The sequence below is a fragment of the Nannobrachium achirus genome (assembly GCF_963921795.1).
Source record: "Nannobrachium achirus genome assembly, chromosome: 3".
Classification (NCBI taxonomy): Eukaryota; Metazoa; Chordata; class Actinopteri; order Myctophiformes; family Myctophidae; genus Nannobrachium; species Nannobrachium achirus.
Window position 1 is genome coordinate 57,394,374 of NC_137812.1, and position 23,131 is coordinate 57,417,504.

At 42.4% G+C, this 23,131-nt stretch overlaps 1 protein-coding gene across 1 annotated transcript in view; it reads right to left on the bottom strand.

Annotated features, from left to right (window-relative positions):
• Positions 1 to 16,195, bottom strand: part of LOC308282474 (potassium voltage-gated channel subfamily KQT member 5-like) — a gene marked incomplete at both ends in the record, with an annotated part of 140,949 nt that extends 124,754 nt beyond the window's left edge. The window contains one exon of the mRNA XM_080722827.1: positions 15,840 to 16,195. Coding sequence (XP_080578953.1) covers positions 15,840 to 16,195 — 356 coding nt within the window. The remainder of the gene's footprint in view (positions 1 to 15,839) is intronic.
• Positions 16,196 to 23,131: the final 6,936 nt, after the last annotated feature.

Sequence of the window (23,131 nt, forward strand, 5' to 3'; positions counted from 1 at the left end):
TAGGGATGAAGATGAGAGAGAGAGAAAGAGGAATGGAGAGAGAGACAGAGAACGAAAGAGGGTAGTCAGAGAGCAAGAGATATTTCATTTCATGCTGTGCCAAAACGTTGCTTTTGCTGTCACAAATGGCTTGCATCATCAAAGGTAAGTTTACACATTGTAAACAGAGATGCAGACAAGTCTGAATAATGATGCCTTTCACTCCAGACTAAAGGCCCATTCCCACTGGGCCAGATAAAATATATCTGGAGATATTTCTCCAGATATTTTTCCATTCAAAGTGGATGGTAGATACAGATAAAAAAAATATCTACCACAGATATTTGCCACAGATACTTTTATCTGTGGCAAAACATTTTTTTATCTGTATCTACCATCCACTTTGCATGGAGAAATATCTGGAGAAATATCTACAGATATCTTTTATCTGGCCCAGTGGGAATGGGCCTTTAGATATAATTCCCATTCTGTGCAGCATCTAGCAATTTTAGTGGCTCTAAGCACAAACTAACCACTTTCACATGGCAACCCTATTTTGGGCAAGTCATTACATAACAAAATAAAATAAAAATGTAAAAAGAAATTTGACAAATAGGGCAAATAGGGCTGGAGCTAAAGGTTTAATCAAGAATTACAATTCAGTATATTACCAAATCTTTGGTCGTATAACGTTTGTCTATTATATTACAAATAATTCTCCTCTTATACTTCTCATATCAGATCAACTTTGCACAGCATCTGTGTGCTTTTCTCACACCCTCCGCTTCTCCTTTCAACATGGACGACTGAGGCACATCGCGAAGGGACAAGCTGACTGGCCAGCTGCTGGCCCTGTGGGTAAGACAGGGAGGTCACAAGGCCTCTGGAGTGGACTCACTGCCACCACAATGCATTAACATGCTCGTGCCAAGCATAGGGCCACGCCACAGGCATGGCCCAGTCTTTTCCTGATGTGCTGCCATTCTCCCAGTAGGACGTCACATCATCAACAAGTATGACTGCCAAGGATGTGGGTGCAGAGGAGCTAGGGTAAATTCTCATGCTTAATTTATTCTTTGTGGCACGGTGGCGTCACTCGGCGAAAATAGCTGATATAAGGTACAAGCTTGCAACGTGTCGCAACACATTGTGAGCTTGTAGACTGTCATATGAATCAGGCTTAAGTCCTTGCATGGTACTAGCCTCACGTAGCCAGACAACTGCGTGGATATGAGTCTGGTAGACTATATCACTGCGTGGATATGAGTCTGGTACTTCAATATGGAAGGGGAGGGTTAAAAAAATGTCTCTGGACACAATTGGTTAGACCAGATCAATACTGGGCCCTGATTGGTCACCCAGCTCTTCGGGGTGAGTAAATGGATTCATGGGCCCAAATCCGGGGCATTATCTTTTTCTTTCTTTTTTTCGCACAGGCGGATTAGTCTGATTCCAGTCTAACATGGAACCTCCATATCATTCCTTACTACAGTAAGCTATCTATGACAACCCTATGTTCAAACTACAGTATAAGCACAATGGTGCTAACACTTGGGTCCTTATACTTCATCATATAGGATGAATAGTGAAAATAGCTGATCTACAAGCTACACATCACATCAAGAATTTATTTTTATTTTTATGTGTTGCCTATAATGACATCCTAAAATAGGGACCCATGGTTAAAGTGGTTAAACCAAGAATGTACTTGGGTTTGTTGAAATATTACAAGCTACACAAACACAAGTCAGATAAAGTCATGCTTTCCATCTGCATCATTGCATCAGGATATCTAGCTAGTATCTACTACTACTACTACTACTACTTTGCTAGTCAGGTCAATTATAAAGTGATGTCGCCTACTAGTACTACACCAGTGGTTCTCAAACCTTTTCATGTCAAGGACCCCCAAATAAATATGAACTGTATTTGCAATGTGGACCCCATTTTAAAAATATATTTTTGTGCCAAGGACCCCATACAAGATTGGTGTTGTCTCAAAATAATATAAAATGCGTTCAAGATGTTTTGAAAATATCAGATCTACAAGCTCTTGTAGATCGGCTAGTATCAATGTACTGTATGTAGGGTTAAAAGTGGCTGAACTGATTTTGGTGCTATTACTGTACATGTCATGTATATTAAAACATTTTGCGAGCCTCCCCCCTGGAACCCTCTTTAAGGACCCCTGGGGGTCCCCGGGCCCCACATTGAGAACCCAGCTGTTCGAATCTACACAATCTGTATGACGTTAAAATGATCTGAGTGACACAAAAGCTCCACTGTGTCATACACGGAGGAGGGGGTTTGGAGAGTGGGGGTAGCTGTGTCATTCCTAGAGGGATCATCAGAAACATGGACACTATACTACTACTACTATACCACTGCATCGCTATACCACTGCATCGCTAAATATAGCATGAAGGAAGGCCGTGGCTAGGGCATGGCTTATGTCACATCCGTGCCGCCTAACTGTTAGCCTTGGTCATGCAGTAGTGACTGCACAACCAAATAACAGAGACACAATGGTTTCAAATGTGTTTAAATATTTACCTTCCCAAAATGTGTTTTCCCAGTAAATGGACAGTATTCGTTTCTACAGCCCCATGTGACCATAAAAGATCACTTTCACTTCTTTGCTTGTTGGGGAGAGGACATATTTATTTATTTATTTTCTAACTAACTATTTGAACTAGCTGTGCACAGATAAGACAATTTATCATTCCCAGGTTTATGCCCACTCTCAAGACACTGACATCACAAAATTAGTCAAGCAGCATCCCCCCCTCTCTCCCTAGATGCAGCTTCCCTGAAGGCAAGCATATGCTGGCCTATTTGTGAATCTATTTGTGATTAAATCCCAAGAAACAGGAACAACAATAAAAAAATACAACAATACACCAATACGGTTAGGAATACAGCAGGTGAAAGAGAGGATATCTAGTGAAGTATGCTATGGATAGCAGCCTTACATGCCCCCTCATCCGCCCCCTGTCATAGAGAACACCCAGGGTTCACCAGTACTCACTGGTACTTACTACTTAGCCATGATGTAAACATAGGCGCATTGCATGATGGCGATGCAAACGAACAGCAATGTCTCCACACACCATGGACAACAGAAGGAGATGGAGAGAAATAGAAGAGAGAAGAACCAATGGCAAATGGCGATGAGGATGGAAAAGAGCCATTCTATACTTGGCCTACAGCCCTCGACTGCTTGAGAGTAGGCCAGTCTGAGCCAGTGATTCTCAACCTTTTTAATTTCAAGGACCCAGGTTTGATATGCATTAGGCCACGGACCCCCATTTGATCATTCTTTTTTAATCTCTGAGACCCCAACCTATGTACACTGCAACATCCTCAGTATTAACACAGTTACTGGCCGAACGCGACTAACGTTTTTTTTCTTTTTTTTTTTTTTTTAAGTAAAAGTTCTTTCAGAACAAAAAATATTTGTTTTTGTTGACCTGAACTACAGGGAGTGTCTGGGCCAGGGAGTGTCAATATATTCTACAGCTTGGAATTTGCAGATGTGATGCAAACAATGGTAAAAGAAAGTGAAAAATCATCCTAAAAAAGGGAAAAGAAACAAGACAAGCAGTGGTCTACTTTTATAGTTAAATCTGTGTCTTTGTTTGGATGCACCACGTACGATTCATCTTAGTTACACAGGTATAAAGTGTACTCCAAATGAATAAATATTGTTAAAGAAAATGTCCTTTTTACTTTCTCTCTTGACAAATGACATGAGCAAAATCGTTGTTACAATATGTGGTGAGCACACTTCATCATCACAGTAATTTACCTCTCGAGGAATAAAGTAGGGTTGTCAATCACTGTATTGTTTTTCTTTTATGCATTTTTTTTGTCAGAGACAAAAACAAAGTCTCTGCCAACAGTATTATGCAAAATGAAAAGTGTGAGTAGGCTATAAATGAATGTCATATACATTTCTAAAAAGGGTGTAATCTGTCATGAATGTGTTGCCGACTGAAATAGCAGCTCCTCCTTATCAAGTAATCCAAATGACCCGTGCGTCTACGTATATAGATATTCTGTACATATCCATTCATAACGGATTGACAGCTTAAATATCTTACAATATTGTTTCTCTTTCAAATATGGGTGCCGTGCAAAGTATATTTGGGGAAACTAACTGCCATTGACGACTGAATTCCCCCCGTGGGATAAATAAAGGTCTATCTATCTGTAGGCTGTAGAATATACAAATGGCTCGGAGTATACAAATGGAACCAAATGTACCCAACCTTACGGGTCCATTTGGTCCCATTCCTGCACTCGATGAGTTACAGACCCATAAGAGTACCTATTTTAAAGACATGTTTTGGGGCTTTTATGCCTTTATTGATAGGACAGTAGACTGACAGGAAATGGGGAGAGATGGGGAGTGACACGCAGCAAAGGTAGTCGGGATCAGGAATCGAACGAGCGACACGCTGTCAGGCTACACTGAGCCTATATGGTACCGGTATGTGCCTGGGCCAGCGGGCGGCGCCGGGCGCACCAGCTTGTACCTATTTACTGTGGATGGGAGTTGGGGACCCCCTGGAACCCCCTCAAGGATCCATAGAGGGTCCATGGACGCCAAGTTGAGAACTAGTTGCTCTGAGGTAATTGGTCAACAACATTGATATAAGGTGGGTTTTACGATATAGAGGGAGAACACAGACTGCAAGAATGTCTAAAAAGCACAAAGGAAAGAGGGGTTGAGAGATTGCTGGAGGTGATGAAGGAAGGGGACACCAGAGGAGATGATGGAGTTTAATGATGCTGGTGAGCATGGTGCTTTTCTTCCACGCTAAAGGTGACTCACCGATGTCATACTGCAACTCTTGAAAGGACTGACAGTGACTGGCACCAAACACAAACCTCTCCCCTGGAAATGATCTAGTTTCAAAATTAGACTAAAAGACTATGCAAGAATTACAGCAAGGCAGTCTTACAGGGGGAAACAGGTGCTTAGGCTTAGGTAAATGAGGTCTCACTTAGCTACCGCACGTTACGCACAACAATGCATACATGTATAACAGACACATGCTGAGTATGTGAGATTGCGTACTTGGCCATCACTGTAAAAGGCTCTGGGGGAAGTCCTTCAGAGAAACCGTGGGAAACAGAAACCATGTTGGCCAATCTAGATCCACACAGACTAATTTTCAGTTGTGTTGAAGCAATGAGATCTTACTTTGTATCAAGCTTCATGTAAAGGTATAGCATTAAACACGATTCTACTGACAAACAACACTTGGCTCACAATACCAAAATAACACAATAAATTGCCAAATTGCCCAATTAAAACAATAAAAGTAAGATCGAATAAACACAAAAATCCTCAGCTACTACTCTCATCATCTAGCATTTTGATTAGAGCCAGACTTTTTTTTACAAGCTTACAACTCGTGGACATTTTAGAATAGGGCTTGAAAAGTGATATGTTTATACGTTTTTTGTTTCGTTTTTTTCAAATTTAAACTTTAATCAAATTAATTTGATCAAATGTATTAGTTTTTTAATCGTGATATAGGACTCTCTAAAATCGAGATCGGTATATCAAACCCAAAGATCTGGCATTGATCCTTTGTATCTACTATTTTTATCATATGCCATTTATTGATGCTTGCTCAAGAAACTGCATCCTCGGTCACTCTGGATACCAATTTTATTCTGAACATTTATTTTCTGTTTACTAAAGAGCTGGAGAGGTTACTGAACCTCTGTACTTGTACTCAGAGTGGTGGATTAAACTAGAAAATGTGAAATCCTTTGTGCGTTGTGCTGTTCGCCCAGTACAGCTGCACAAACACATCCTCCCTATTTTAAAATCTATTTAGAATCTAATCATGTTTCATAAAACCCAACAAAATTACACCACGAACATTTAACATGGACTAAAATGTGATACTTAAACTGTTTTCCACAGACCAGAAGACACGTTCAGGTGTTTAAAGGGGTACTGTCACCTAAAGGGTTTGAGGGGAAGATTACACTGTGACATGATGAGCTTCTCTGAAAACGGTCTGAAACAGTCTGAAGCTCATGTCACAGTGTAATCTGCCCCTCGCCCCCCAACAACAGCTGACCAGTACCGTAAGTAGTCATACAGTCAGGCTATACAGACTAGAGCCCGACCGATATATCGGTCAATTCGATATATCGGTAGTTTTGGAGCAATCGGAAGGGTATCGAACATCTGTGAATTATTCCACCGATATCCGATATTAATTGTCTGTAACGTGTCTGCGGATAGAGCATGAAACCCTGAGTTATATAGGCCTATGTGTGGGCAATACCAGAATTATCCAGCAGAGTGCAGTATAATAGTCCAAGATGCAAGCCAACACTACTGGAGCTGCTGCCTCTCGTGTGTCGTTCACTCACCACATGCACTGTCTAACTCTGATTTTTCATGTTGCGGTGAAGGAAGGTGTGTAGGCCTATGTGAAAATCCACAGAGAAATATAGATGTCTGACTATAAACTATAGAACTGGTGTTGTTTAATTGCTCGGCAATGCATGGCGGCTGTCTGCACTTTGCAGAGCCGCCGTGCGAATCCATGAGCGAATCAAACTTTACGTTTGGATAAAAGACACATATTAATTCATAAACGAGACAAAACACAGCAGAACCCCCAAATTAAAAGAGTATTATTATCCAACAAGCAATAGAAATTGATAACTGCGACCAAACTCAAAGTTTGACATGAAAAGCACAAAAAAAAAGCAATAATCTGACCATTTATCCGAGGGGCAAGCAGTCAATTAAATCTTAAATGAATAAAGAATTATTTTTACAAAACATCGGTATCGATATCGGTATCGGTGCTCTAGCACTCTCCAACATCGGATATCGGTATCGGTCGGAACAAATGGTATCGGTCGGGCTCTAATACAGACAATTAATTTGATTGGCTTATAATTGCGCATCCCCCACAATTACATCATAAAAATATGAACTTGTTTTTTAAGATGATTCTTAAAGTGACAGCAACCCTTTAGGTGACAGGCCCCCTTTAAGTAAAAAGAAAAATTATCTAATCATGTTTCAACGTCAATACGGGCTGACCAATCATAATTGTTGAGCTACCCAGGAAAGAGGTTAAAATAATTGTATTTGTAGGCCCAAAAAGCAAATTAAAACTCTTTTAATGTACAGTAGCTGACATTACATGTAACTATCAACAGTCACTGTTGCAAAAAGCTTGGGGTACCAGAATCTTACTGTCTGTGTCTGTAATGTTGCTACTCACTGGCTGTATTGTGTAAGCACCACCAGACAACTTGAATATGTGTTAGCATAAAATGACCAGAACATTTTACAATTGAAATCGTGACTGTCAACCAGTCACTGCACAGCCTCTCACCAGGGACTATAACAAAACCAATTTTGGAAAAGGGTCCAGGATCCTGCTGTAAGCATTGAATCCAGCAACGTTTTTCTTTTCTTTTTTTTTAGCGTTTGTTTATACACTGATGTAGAAAGATTATTAATATCCAATCATTCATTCAATAAATGTATCAAACAGAAATGTATGCTTATGCTAATATAATACACAATTTAATTATACACAACAAACCATACTTAGTGTAATCCAGCCTTGTCTGAAATAAGACTTCCACTTATTCAAAAACAAACGTTCCCTTCACCATCACTCTAACACAGAGACAACCTTGGGCTAACAGACACACACACCACTGCTTGTACAGTATATGCAACTTCCATAAATGTCTCAAGCTGACTTCCTCTCATCACCTTCTCTGGCAGTTTGTCTAGAAGAAAGCGTCTGAACAAAGTGGTCTGACTTCTGGTTTGTTTCTCAGTCCTTACACCTTTCAAAACAGCCTGTCCCATTTCATTTCATTGTTAATCTCCGAACATTAATCAAGACTGTTTACAATACTTTAGTCTCGCTGGTTATGAGAAGTATATCTTCTTCTTCCCACTTGAACAGTTTACAGTTTACAGTTTAGGCATTTAGCAGACGCTTTTAATCCAAAGCGATTTACAATAAGCAGATAAAACATCACAATAATAAACAAGATTAAATGTCAGTACATCAACAGCAATATAACAAATGCAAATGAATATCTATCTAGAAAAGATATATAATCCGTAAAGAAAAAAAGGTTTCTAAGAAACCTAAAAACAAATGCTAACTAGCTTGACATATGGTCATTGATTTTTCCAGTAGTTGCGACCGTCAGGTCGCACTTACTATCAAAACCTCCACAAAGTGTAAGTCCGTCTGTCTGTCACACCTCACACGTCACACTCTTGCCCTGCTCATATCTCCGCAACCGTTGCCCCGATCCATGCCAAATTTTGCACACACGCTCCTTGCCTGGCAAACTACAACCTCCAAGGACCCCCGGAGCTCCAGGGACCCCCAGGTCCCTGGGGGACCCCCAGATGTAAAAAATGACCAAATGTGCAAAAATGACCAAATGACCACCCCAACGGGGCTGCTCACGGGGAATTCCCGGGGACCACCGACTCCTGGTGCTCCAGAACGGATGCAAAAGTGGTGGCGCCCCCAGTGGAGGACCCCCTCCACTGCAGCTCACATAAAATGCCGTAACTCGGGCTAGGAGCGTCCGGGAGAGCCGGGGCCGGTACCTATTCGTCCGCCAAGGCAACGCGGAGACCCCACCCCTCATTTCTCACATGGTCCTCTTCTAGCGCCACCATGAGGCCGATTCTTGCAAAACACATTTTTGGACACTGCTCCTACAGATTTTGCCCTAAAATCACACAAATCGGTACACACTATGTCTACACTCATGTCATCAACATGGATCTGTCCCATATAGCCTGACGGTCGCTTATCTCCCGATTAGGGAGTCTTACTGGTGCTAAGGGTTTAGGTGGAGTCTGAAAAGGTGAGTCTTCAGTCCACGGCGAAAGCTAGCGAGTGAGTCCGTTGTTCTAAGTGCGACAGGGAGTTTATTCCACAACTTGGGGGCCAGAAGGGCAAACTGTCTCGGACGAGTGGATTTTTGCCCTTGAAGCCTGATACCATCTTTGTTGCATGTCGCTGTCGCATGCCGATAACAGTCGATCAAGAATGTCACAATCACAACACTCTGGGTGTAAGTTAGGTATTAAAAAAAGGTATTTTATTACAAAAGTTAAATTTCTATATTCTTATAGTAATGTTGTTATAGAGAGATCTATCTAGCTCTTTATTAAACAGATAATTACATTTTCAGTTTTGGATAGTAATGTGGAGTCAGGCAGTCAGCAGTGGGTTTCAGACTAAACTAGCTACTGCTATTGCAACCAGAGGTCATTAAATCGCACCAAGAGGTTGTCAAAGAATTCTCTATCCAAGGAATGTACCATCTCAAACATAACAAAAATGAATGGCTAGGTTATACATAGCAGGTAATAGAGCAACAGAACCTCAGTCAGTATTGGAATTCAAAACTTTAATTGAATTTTCTACTGAACCTTATGCCCTGATTTGGTCAATAAAACCAGGTAATTAGAGTGAGCGTCTGCCACTATCCCTTGTAACAGCAAACAAGCACTAGTTCATTACATCAGTGGTTTTCAAACCTTTTTTGAGCAAGGAAAGTAAAAATCTCATGGCACTCGTATTCATAGCGACAGCTATTATCTGCTATTCATAGTATGATAGTAGATCTGCTATTTTTAATCCTAACCTTAACCTTTTGCAAATTTGTGAAACAATAAAAGAAATCCTGTATGACGTGCCCTACATACTGTAAGCGCACCAGATTGAAAGTGGTTAAGATAATACAGGTAAACTTTCATGTCTAAAATGATTTGACTCATTGTAAGTGAGTGTGCACAAAGAACTGACATAGTGAATAAAATAGATAATTCATAACGTTTTGTATAGTTGTATAGTACAGTGGTTCTCAAACTTGGGGTCGGGTCCCCAAATTATTTTGTGGGGTCCCCAGATGATTAGCTTAAGGTAAAAAAGAAATTCTCACTCAACGGTAAACAAACCTACATAAGTGTATACAGACAGGGTATCTGCACATTTATAAAGTGACAATTTAAGGACTTTCAAGACTGTTTTAATACCAAACTGGACAAACTGTCAAATATGAAGTAAGCAAGAGGCGAACATTGTGAAAATTGCAGATCTACATGCTCAGAACGCCTCGCAGTGTGAGGCCTTGTGAGCATGTAGATCTGCTATTTTCACAATATTTAGTCACATTAAGGTGCCCTCCACACTAGGCGCGGTCACCGCCTCCTAGCAATTCATTTTCAATGAGAGGCGGGCGGCTTTTTTGGCCGCGCAGCGAAGTTTTGGGGCGGCGAGGCGAGCGGGCACCATCCTGTGAAATCCACCGCGAGCGTGCTCGTTTGTGCATGCGTACGCGGGCGGTGAGAGATGGATTGTGTTCATCTTTGTGAAATACCGCGCGGCGTTTACTCACTGAGCGAGTGTGTTTGTGTCTCACCGCGGTGCGACCACCTCTGATCCTAGCGGCAGCCCCGACGGCAACCGCACCTGGAGGGCACCTTAATGTAATACAATTCCAAGTGCTTGTCAGGGTGGGGGTCCCCAGTTCATATGTTTATTTTGGGGGTCACGGCCTAAAAAGGTTTGAGGACCCCTGGTATAGTACACTGCTATAATAATGCGTCACAAAATCCCAACGCGCAAATGGACTGGTTTCATGGTACAGCGTGTGTCTCAGCACTCAGTTAGGGAACCGATGGCTTACAGAGCGCTTGACTGACAGATAAAGTATGTGACATCTGAGAGGACAGATCTCGGTTCGCCTCTCTGTGTCCCCACTCAGCCCGGTGTCTCGGTCCCACATGCCCGCCCGGAAACCCGACGCGGAGGAATGCTGGATCCATTTCCCCATGCTTTCCTGCTGCTGACATACTTGCAAGGATAAGAGCTTGTTAATCCTAAGGTAAGATGAATGGCGGCACTGTGTGCGCAAAGGGGAAAGAGGGCGGGCTGGGACCTCGAGCGCAAGGCGACTCAGCACAAAGACTGGCTCAGTGCTCCTGCCTTCACACATGGGAATTGGGAAAAGGATAAAAATATACTGTACGCAGGAAAATGTATCACCAACACCAATGAGGAGCGTATTTACAAGTGATGCGTTTAACTGTCCCTTATATGAACACAAGATTTAACCCCCAGTTGAACACACACAACTGTGGATATTTGGAGGAAGAGACTAGAGCAGATTGGGTAATGGTTTTATTTGACTCCAAGTGTGGTTGTCACAATTTTGTGAGATAAAAGGTGTTCAAGATCGGGGAGCCTGCTAGCCTACTGGTCCATGCACATACCACTTAGGCATTGCCACATACCGGTAGGCATGGAGTGATTGCTGCCCACGCCGCCAGGAATGGATGCCTGGCGGTGTGGGCAGCAATCACTCCAGGGTGCCAGAACTAGGGCCGTTACGATCACGCCTTTTACTTGGCGATTTGGTACTAAGGGCCACTTTTTTTTTGTAAATATTTGAACGTCAAAATGTATTGACATTATGAGAAATAATTGCGATTATCTCAAATAATTGCAATCACACGATTAAGTAATAATTGTGACAGGCCTAGCCAGAATACACTTATCAATGCTCAGGTGAGTTTGTGAAGCAAGGTAATGCAGTCCCAGGGATTCCGTTTAGTTGCTATATCTGTAATATGAAGGACAGCTGTGTGTGAGGTCAGGGACAGCTGTGAGGATTAACTTCAGCAAAGAGAATTATCTTCTGTTAAAGATTGTGGTATTCAGCTACTGGTGAAGGCTCTGCTAATCTCCAGCGAATGCTCTACTAAGGGCTAGTTTTCCGCAAAAGCTTTACTTGTCTTGGATGAAATTCTCTGCTAATCTTTGATGAATGCGCTATGACAGGGGTCTTCAACGTTTTCAGGTCAAGGACCCCTTAGTTGAGAGAGAGATGAAGCAAGGACCCCCACAACCTTTTCATAGATTCCATATAGTTTCATCGTTTGACAGCACAATCATCAGTGTATTTTGGATTCATGTCAATTTGTTTTCATGTATTTAACCAATTGAACCGTCAATACTTAATAAACTTGACGTTTCACTGTACTTAGTTTGCTTTTTTTCTCTTCTACACCAAACCTCGTTGACGAAAATAGCCGATCTACAAGCTCACAACGCCTCGCAGTGAGCTTGTAGATCTGCTATTTTTGGCTAAAGTTCTCAGAATTTGGACACTATGGTTCAAGTGTTTAATATAAAAAAGGAGAAAAAAAAGTTTCTATCACACAAAGATTTGGAGGACCCCCCTAGGGCCTACAGTAACTCTGAGGACCCCCTAGGGGTCCCAGACCTCCTGTTGAAGACCCCTGCGCTATGACGTTGTGGTGACACATCTTCTAATGTCCGGACGGCCCTTCACCTGTCCTGCACTTTAGCGGGCCTCACTCCACTCACCATCTGCTCCGTTAAAGATGTTCTTCACCGTTCCTACTGGCCAGAGAGCCGTTTGCCAGGTGTTACAAGTCAATGTTCTCCCTTAGAGAAATATCATTTTCAACATCAATGGCTGCTGAATGGCTAAAAGCAAGTCAAATGGGAAATAACTGGATGCTCTCACAATGAAGTCTAGACGTTAAGTGCACTTAGACTGCTGAAATGTCCCTGATGCTTTGGCTTAGAAAAGAAAGGAAATTGTTTAGAAAGAAGATGGTTTCATTAAACCTAAAAAGCAATGAAAGAAGCGAGCTTCTCTGAGTTATCCAAAAACACAGAACTGGTCAAGCACAATAATGAGCAAATTAGTATAACACACATCTGGACATTAAGACGTGCACACGTCCGTGTGCGCGCACGTGTGTGCGCACACACACACACACACACACACACACACACACACACACACACACACACACACACACACACACACACACACACACACACACACACACACACACACACACACACACACAAACACACACACACACACACACACACACACACACACACACACACACACAGCCCTTTTCTGTCAATGACAATGGCCAAGCTAATCTTGTTTAACTGCTTTTGTAAGACAGAAAGGCTTTGATATTAACATTAAGAAAGTTTAACAGCAAAAGGAAGGTTTTCAGAAGGTCAACACTTTCAATATAGCAAGTTAAAGCCATACTGTGTAAGATGCCCAACTAGTGGTCATTAGCCCTATAGCAAACCGCGGTCGCGTCCGCGTCTTTCGGACGTTTTTCGTACCTTCAGACCCCCGCGTCTGCCTCCACCTCGCTGAGATCTATCTTTTAAGGGGTCCCTTGTTCCTGTGCGTTCAGTAATTCCAGAGATACGGACTCCTTCACCCTGCCTGGTAGGCGAAATTACCTAGAGAAGGGATGGTACAAACGGGCGACAACAAATATGGCTGCCAAAGCGACCCCACTTCAAGATGCGCTGTGATTGGCCGGCAGTTGTATAACCCTCGCTGTGATTGGCCGGTAGTGTGATGACGCAATTTTGGCGCGAGATCCGGTCCACGGCAAGGATCTCAGTTTACATACAGAGAAGGCTTTACAGGCTGAAATTCACGGCGCGGATCTTCTAAAACTTTTGTGATTTAATAGTTAGGAGAATTTTAAGATTTGTTTTATAAAAAAAGTTACATAGTACAACTTTAACATTTATGTATGTACTTATTATAACTGCAGAACAATGTGAACAAAATGGAAGGAAGCCAACAGTGTAGGTTAATCTCTTTGAATTATGGCACCAATAAAGTGAGCATACTGGATGGAGATCATTATCTCATTAACAGAATGAACCCCATGGTGGTCACACATCATTATTTCAACTTTAACCCCACCGAGCCTTGACAGATGACATAAAAAAGAGGCTTGGTCCGGTTCTCCAGGTCCAGGATTTACGGTACATTTTAAGAGGTGTTCCAGCAGATTCTCGTGCTGCACGGTTACTGGTCATCTACTGTACCGCCGTTGTACGATGACACTGAAATTATGGCCACAATGATGTCGACACATAAAAGGAGTGACCATATGACATACAAGGCATTTTGTATTGTATAGAGGAGCATGATGTAAGTAGAACCATAATTCTTCATGCTGAATGATATTAAGGGGGTACTTTCAAGATGCCCCTGTGTCAGCGCTAATAAAAAAAAGATGAGCTTCATCATCCAGGAGCAGTGATCAGTTTGATATAATGTATGTGGTGCTTAATGTTTGATATGACATCTGAATAGCCGAGCTAATCATCACTGCAAGGGGGAATAGTGGTGACGCGCAGAAGAGCTCAAAGATATAACACCATCCTCCGAGTCCATTATAACCCCTCCTCACACAGTGACTTGAACCATCCCCCAAGATGGTGCTCTACTCAGCACATGCTGAACTTCCTTCCCCTCGGCCCCCATGCTACAATAATACCACAGCAACAGTTGCACGTGAGAAATCAAAAGGAGCTGGTTGGTGAGCAGCACAGAATGGCAGACACCGCAGAAGGAGCTACTTGAACACCATCGGGTCTCCGCTCCGCATGCAAGATTGAAATGTCAATGTGCACCAATCAGTACTGTTTCAATATACAAGGCCCATAACTGGGTACCATGGTATATGATGGTGCAAAACAAAGCCTTCTGTACTTCAGTAAAAAGACTTATAGGGGAACAATGCTTTGAGTGGGGGTTACGACCGTTACGGTATCATGTTGTGCAGTAAACCTACGCAGTAAATTGCAACAACTGTATGGCTCCCAGTGACGGAAGAGGGTCTTTTCATTGTGAGCTGTGAAATTGAAGTGGTTGAAGAGGTGCTCGTCCTCTGGTTCGTGTTTACAGAGATGCTGAGGTCAGTTGTGCACATATATGACACCCACGGTTTCACCACATTGACATTTTGCTCAAATCTATAGCCATGATTCACACACTTGTCAAGAGTGTCATATCGTCGTTGTCAGGTGAAAACCTTGTATGTCCAAAACCGTTCGTTTTGCATTTTTCATTTTAAAAATGATTTAAACTAGTGAAAACAGCAGTGCGAGGCGTTGTGTGACAGCCTTGTACGATGAAGCAGGGCTTTGCTTTGCGAAAGAACATACAAATTTGAAACTTGGAGATACGAGGTTTACACCCGACAACGACGATATGGTCTGTGAATAGATTTAAACTCAATCTGGATATATTTAGACAAAGGGGTAGATGCTGAATATATTTCTTTCTGATCTTTTAATTCGCTGATAGGGAACATACAAATATAGAGCTATAGCTAGTTTAATGTAACTGGTTTTGAAAATGTGTAATATAGGATAACACTACAGTAATGTGGTTCTCAAAATTGGGTCTGGGGACCCCCAGGGGTCCTTGAGGGAGTTCCAAGGGGTCCCCAGCTAAATGATAGTTAGAAACCAAACGGACCCTTATGGTTATATGTAACTCAGTTAAATTAATATTTATTTTATAATATAAATTGGAATTTCAGAGATAGAAATAACATTACATGGGCATCCGTATAATGCATGTCAAACTGGGGGTCCTTGAAATTAAAATGGTTAAAAATAACAGCTAGGGTCGTAAAGATCGTAAAGGGTCGTTTATATGGAGGTCTCTGGAGCATCTTTCCAAATGGGGGTCCGTGGGATAATAATACGTGTAAATGTGGGGGTCCTTGACATGAAAAAGTTTGAAACCCACAGACATACAGGGTTTGTGGAGCTACAGAATTATGTCTCAATGAAAACTTAGCTTATCGGTTCGTTTTGGCATCCCTGGAGGAAGTATAGATCAACAGGTGTGCTGTGTGCAAACTACAGTTTCTAGTGAAACAATAAAGAGAGACATAATAATAACCATTTCAACAGCAACAACAAAGAGAGACTCACACGAACGCGTGGTAGATGAACGCCCAGGCTCGCGGTCTCTCCAGCACGTTGTACAGGTAGTTCTGGAGCCGCCGGTAGCGCACGTTCCTTCGGCCGCTCTGCGCGCTGTATATGAGCGGCTTCCCCAGCAGGCTGAGCCGGGCTCCCTGCTTCCCCCCCGGGTTCTCCAGGCCGGTCGTCACCGTGGCAGCGCTCGAAGCCGACAGCAATCCGTCTCCCGCGTTGTTCATCATCATCATCCTTCGCACGGACTCCGCGTCGTTCAAGCCATAGCCGCCCTCGTCGCGGTGTCCCGGCGACGTCCTCATCCAGAGCCCGGTGCCGGCGCCTTCATCGCCGCTGTGGTTGCGGGGCATGGCATCACCACCACCAGAGCCGTGGTTCCAATACGAGCATGCGTGTCCAATATAGTGATGTGTGGGGCGCTAAACACTACTACATCAAATGTCACCGCTCCAGATCGCTAGCAGTGCATTGGGGATGAAACTATACGAGCCAAAAAGCGAGACACGTTGTTTACCGTCACTGTTTGACCGCCCTCTTTCCTCTTGCATCAACCCAATGCTCCTCAGTCAGTGGATATGCAACCACGCGCGCAATGCTTGCTATCCAGTGGTGCGCCCGCCGCGCGTTTTCTTTGGCAACCTCGCCGTACCCAATAATAGCGCTGTCCAAATATTGTGGTGGTGGGCTTTTACGTAATATAATTGATTGTTGTTGAGAAGCGTGTGCTAAAAGGAACCGTATTACGACGTTAAAATTGTGAACTCGGGTTTATTTTCTTCCCTGCAGCCTGTTGCCCCAGGAAGCTGCGCGCGGCTGATATTCACCAGTGATTCATTCTCTGACACTGGTTGAAAAAGTAAAAGTAGACCTATACTGCAATATAGAAATACTCTGTTACAAGTAAAAGTCCAGAATTCAAAATGTACTTGAGTTGAGTAAAATAAAAAGTATTGACATTTTGAAATACTCAAGTAGCCTAAAGTAGCCTAAAACACCTAAAAATTGTAGTCTACTCAAGTAGACTACAACGTAATTAAATGTACTTACTAGTTACTTTACACTGGTTAGGCTACATTTTGCCAGTGAAAACACGGTTATTTCCGTTGATACTGCATTTCCCTCGAGGGCAAGAGCATGCAAATTAGGCGACCCACAGCAAGCCAGCTCCACATGTAGTTTAATTTCCTCAATCCTCACACAAGTGCATTATGACGCACGCTTCAAAGCCATATGAAGTGGCTAATATAATAGTAGTCTACTGTAATGAATTTTCCATCCCTTCGTTTGGAAAATCAAGACACAAGTGTGTGTGTGTGTGTGTGTGTGTGTGTGTGTGTGTGTGTGTGTATCGAGCGCAAACTGTGTGTGTGTGTGTGTGTGTGTGTGTGTGTGTGTGTGTGTGTGTGTGTGTGTGTGTGTGTGTGTGTGTGCGTGCGTGCGTGTGCGTGTGTGTGCGTGTGGTGTGTGTGGACACACCACATAAACAACTAAAAGGAAACTCAGGTAAGGCAAAGCTTAATTCCATTGAGATCCTAAACACGGTTCAATTCAGTAGATATTTATCAGAAAAGCACCTGTAAACAAAATATACAAAAAGACTGTGCAAAATAAAAGTTATTTACAATAGGAGGGTCAGGGGAAGGGAAAGGATAGGCTAGGTTTATTGTTACCAGTTTCGAGCGGCTGCCGCCTGTAAAGTGGTTTTTTATGGCGATTTTAAAGGATGTTTGGGATTGGCACTCCTTTAAGGCCTTTGGTTTCTACAGCAGACTATATCTCAGGTTTGATGGGTGCCATCTGATCTCCCAACTTCAAGTTTCATAATGTGGGGATTCAGATTTAGATTTATTTGATTTGCACAACAGAATATACATATGCATTGATTGATTGATTGATTGATTCATTGATTGATTGGAGATTTTATTAGAAGTTTGTATAAGAAAAGGTACAGTTTCATACAGTTCACTGGTACAAGGTCAACTAAAAGGATACACCCAAAAAAGCATATGGCTTGTTTCAATTGAGGTCCTCTTTTTAACTCATATAACATTGAATGACAGACAGATTATCATGATACTGACTAGTTATTTCCATGGGAAAGATGACAGGCCTATAGTTGTTGTGCCGGTGAGGTAAGAAACCCTAGGTGGGCCTATAACAGAACCTCACTGTTTACATTCCATACAATTTGAATGTATTCATATTAAAAACAACAAAAACAAAACAAAAAAAAAGAAATAAAAACTGACCAGGGCTCCTAGCTGCTCAGACACATCAGAAAGGTGTTTTCTTCTCATCCATTATTGTGCTTTTTATGTTGTTTTTATGTTTCATTATTACACACATCTTGATGTGTGTAATAACTCCAGCCTGGCTTTTTGTGTCTCTCTTATAGAAGTGGGGTATTCCTGCCATGGGTTTCTACCGTGGAGCCCATTTTCATTCAAACCACAACAGATGGTGTGACTTGAAACCATAGACTTGAAGATCAGTTTGGATCTGCTTTGTCCTTGGTTTGGCCATTTAAACAATCTTTCGTTCAATCTTGGGCCAATTTTCCTTTTCCTTATGTTCAGAGATGTTGGCTACAATCCCATGGGCATGGATTGTAAACATCTTTATAATATTGACAACAGTGAACATCAAGATGTTTTGTAAAGTACAGTAGGCCTACAGTATATGTTGATCATGCTAATCACTAATCATCCAAACAGAATAGTGCAATTATTTTGTAGAACTTTTAAAGGGTACCAATCATTTTGGCCAAGCTATACTGTACATTTATTTGTAGAATAAGCTATATTTAAGTTATTATTTTACTTATACTTTAATGTACCATATACCCATTTCAACAATAATTTGTATTATTCTGTCCTTCCGAAGACAGGCGAGAGATTATGTTTTCACACCTGTCTCTGTGTGCGTTTGTGTCTGTGTGTCACTACCAGTCATTGCCAAACCTTTTGTGCAGCATAGGTCAAGGAAGACACTCCCCATTTTTCCCCTAAATCCGTCAAGGACAACACTGTTATTTTTATTTTTTTTGCTAATGCATTAAAGCTGACCGTCTCTCCAGACAACAATATTGGAATGAGAGGCCTGTGATGTTCCAGTCCACGCTCATATGGAAGCTGCTTCTATTGGCTAGCTATACACATAAAAGTCAATGTATGTACAGTATGTGGGTGGTGATGTCAGTATAGTTAGACAAGGCAAACACGATGACCAATACAATGCACACAGACAAAGACACATACACACATAGCGACTGCAGTTATCTACAGTATAACACACGCGTGTCGCGTGTGTACGTGCACCACACACACACACACACACACACACACACACACACACACACACACACAGTGTGACATGACACATGCTGCACGCAAACACAAATAGAACGACTCCAGCACTGCACTGGACAGGGATGCCTTCAGTTAAAGCTAGGGTGACCAGTCCACCCATCCAGAATTTTACGGGACGATCCCAAAAATGTTGTGTTTGTCCTGTATCCCGAATTAAGATTAATTGAGATGAGTTGAGCCATAAGGCAAATCTCTGTCTTCCAAGCAATCTTCGTTCCTACTCTCACCTATGGTCGTGACCGAAAGTATAAGCTCTCTATAAACGGCCGAAATGAGTTTTCTCAGAAGGGTGGTTGGTATCTCCCTTATCGAGATACGGTGAGAAGTTCAATCACCCGAGAGAGACTTGGAGTAGAACCGCTGCTCCTTCACTTGGAAAGGAGTCAGCTTAGGTGGTTCGGGCATCTACAGAAGTACGGATGCCCCTTGAGCGCCTTCCTAGGAAGGTCTTCGAAGCACGTCCCACTGGGAGGAGACCCCGTGGCAGACCAAAGACCAGATGGAAGGATTATATCTCTACACTGGCCTTGGAACGCCTCTGTATACTCCCAGAAGGAGTGGAGGAAGTTGCTCAGGATAGGGAACTCTGGAAATTCCAGTTGGAACTGTTACCCCCGATTCCGGACAAGTGGTTGAAGATGGATGGATGGATGAGATGAGGAGCAGGTATTTGCCTCCAAGATGCAGGCCTAGTGAGTAGAAAGTATTACAAATACAAAGACACACTTAAAGTAGAAGTACCAAAACAATTTAGCTACTTAACTAGCCGAGTAAATGTACTCCACCACTGCTGAATAGCCAACATGATGTGCTATTCCCTAAGGCTGCCTCATCATCACATGCTAAGAATAGCATGCTGAATCTGACAGAATGCTTTCGTTAGCAAAGTGCTGGCCATGTGTGATGTTTGAACTTGGCTGATCTCAATGAAACTTCATTGAATGAGAGAGAGAGAGAGAGAGAGAGAGAGAGAGAGAGAGAGAGAGAGAGAGAGTCAGAGAGAGAGAGAGAGAGAGAGAGAGTCAGAGAGAGAGAGAGAGAGAGAGAGAGCAGCCTTTCAGTATTTATTCACGGACACCATTGTGGTGTGTCTGTAAGAGTCAGCAGCACCCAGTCTTAATACTTAGCACATACAATGTGGGGTGTGTGTGTGTGTGTGTGTGTGTGTGTGTGTGTGTGTGTGTGTGTGTGTGTGTGTGTGTGTGTGTGTGTGTGTGTGTGTGTGTGTGCGTGCGTGTGTGTGTTCACAATGACACAATAAAGTATCTGTGGCTGCTTTTTCAACCCATGGGAGTGCACATGATTTGCTGTCACCAGCCATCATCAAAGTCTATTAAGGTTTCAACAAGCACAGTGGGGTTCTATCATCAGTTTACAGACCAGCCTCTAACAAAACCACGCCATCTGCTGGTGACTGCTGGCCTTTTACATTTTATGACTGTTCTGGACTTACACCTGTGTTTTGATGATCAGTGAAATAGAGAAATAGTTCGATTCATGCTGTTCTTACCTATTCCATTTCGATACTTGTTGACACATCCTGCACGATGTAATCAGACAGAAAACATTCTCAAAGAAAACACTGGACCACATGAACATAATAAGTAAAATGCCATTATTTGACTCACATGACTGGCCCTCGTCCAAAACCTTTTTTCTTTTTTTCTTTTTTTTTTTTTGTATATGGAAAGGTCACCGTAAAGAATAATAACATGAAAATGAACCTCATTATATTTCAACATTTTCCGTCCCCTATCGTGGCATCTCCTTCGGCGGATGGGACGATGGGTGTGACCTTTGACCTCAGTGGATAGAGGCACTTTCTGGGAGCAGCAGGAAGATAATGAACTTGGCCCGTGTCTTGTGTGATCTCTGGTTCTCTTTCCTCCATGGCTTATGTCTCTGCATCGCACACCAAGGTCACAACCTCTGATGCTGTGACGAAGAATAGGGTCTGTGTGTGTGTGTGTGTGTGTGTGTGTGTGTGTGTGTGTGTGTGTGTGTGTGTGTGTGTGTGTGTGTGTGTGTGTGTAGGGGATGGGGAGGATGGGGAGGAGGGGGGGGGGGTCAGTTAAGATTGCCTGCAGATGTTGTTTCGGGGGCCTCTGCTTGCTTAACGAGAGGATGTGGAACATAAATCTCCCAAGGCCTATGTTGCGCTGTGTCATATGTAAGGTCGCACAAGAGACCATTTTGGTCCTTTAGACTAGTCTAGTATAGCAAAAAGCCCAGAACACAGAAACTCTATCTAGCTTGTAATCTTTGGTTTGAAAGAAAACACAGAGACAGACTACACTACCTCTACTATAAATAGTTACACATTAGTACATAAGTAACCACTGATCAGGACAGTTTGTTTAATGTTTTGTAACATTTACCCCATGGATTAAAAAAACGTCCTTTGATGTGTTCTTATACTGTAGTGATGTACAATGAGCCAGCCAATGTATCCAGAATGTATCCCTCAGGGACATGCTGGGCCCCTGATTCAGCCCGGGAAAAAGAGTTGGAGAGGCCCTCATTGCGCGCTATGTGCTGCTGCTACTCAAAGATTTGCCATTTCAGATCATGACAAGTGACAAGCCAGTGGGCCAATTACTGTACATGAGTTATATTTCGTCGTTGTCGGGTGAAAACCTTGTATGTCCAAAACAGTTCGGTTTGTATTTATCATTTTAAAAAATGATTTAAACTAGTGAAAACAGCCGATCTACAAGCACACAACGCCTCGCACCGCGAGGCGTTGTGTGCTTGTAGATCTGCTGTTTTCACTACTTTTGTGCGACGGTCTTGTATGATGAAGCAGGTCTTTACTTTGCGAAAGAATGTACACATTTGAAACTTGGAGATACAAGGTTTCTACCCGACAACGACGATAAGTAACCACTGATCAGGACAGTTTGTTTTGTAACATTTACCCCATGGATTAAAAAACATCCTTTGATGTGTTCTTAAACTGTAGTGATGCAGTACAATGAGCCAGCCAATGTATCCAGAATGTATCCCTCGAGAATGAAGACAATGAATCACTAAGGCCCCTTACATTCTGTTCTGTTTATTGACTCCTGCCTTACTCTGGCACTTTTGCACATGGTCTACAAGGATGTATGCTGGCCCAGTGCCTAAGCTACAGACTGACAGCGTGTTGCGCCGTGCCGGTTCGAGTTCCGGTCCTGATGACCTTTGCTGTGTGTCGCTCCCCATCTCTCTGTCCCCATTTCCTGTCTATACTGTAGGCTATACTATCAATAAAGGCAGAAAAAAAATTATATATAAAAAAGTATGTATGCTAAAGTACCATAACAGATGCCTTCTTAGGAAGACATCGCTCACTATATTCCCTGTTGATTGATGTTACTGTATATTTTATCCATATACCCACTATGTAGGCTGGCTGACACTGTACATAATATCAACCTCATATCCACTCTTGATAGTCTAGTACATACATGGGCAACTGGCGACCCTCGCTTAATGCGGCCCGCGGGTTAATACCGGAATACTGATATTGTGATATATTATTGATTTCAGCTGTTACAATTCCAAACATAACCTGCTTTAATTCCTTCAGTCTATATAGTATAGTAAAGTAGTATTAAAATGTATTTTTTATGTCCAATGTATTTGTATTCAAGTTCATAAATTAACATGAGTATATAACTAAATGTGTTATTAAATCGAAATGTTACATTTCAGGATTCCTATTAAAACATAACAAGAATTATTCAGGATTCCAATTCAAAAGAAGCAAAAATAGCAGATCTACAAGCTCAAAACGCATCGCAGATACTAGAATGACAAAGTAGAACGTAGCAATATGCAATGTGGCCCTCTGGAGTGAAGGTGGAAATATAGTGGCCCTCTCCATCATCAAAGTTGCCCACCCCTGGTCTAGTACATAATGTACTATGTTCAGAT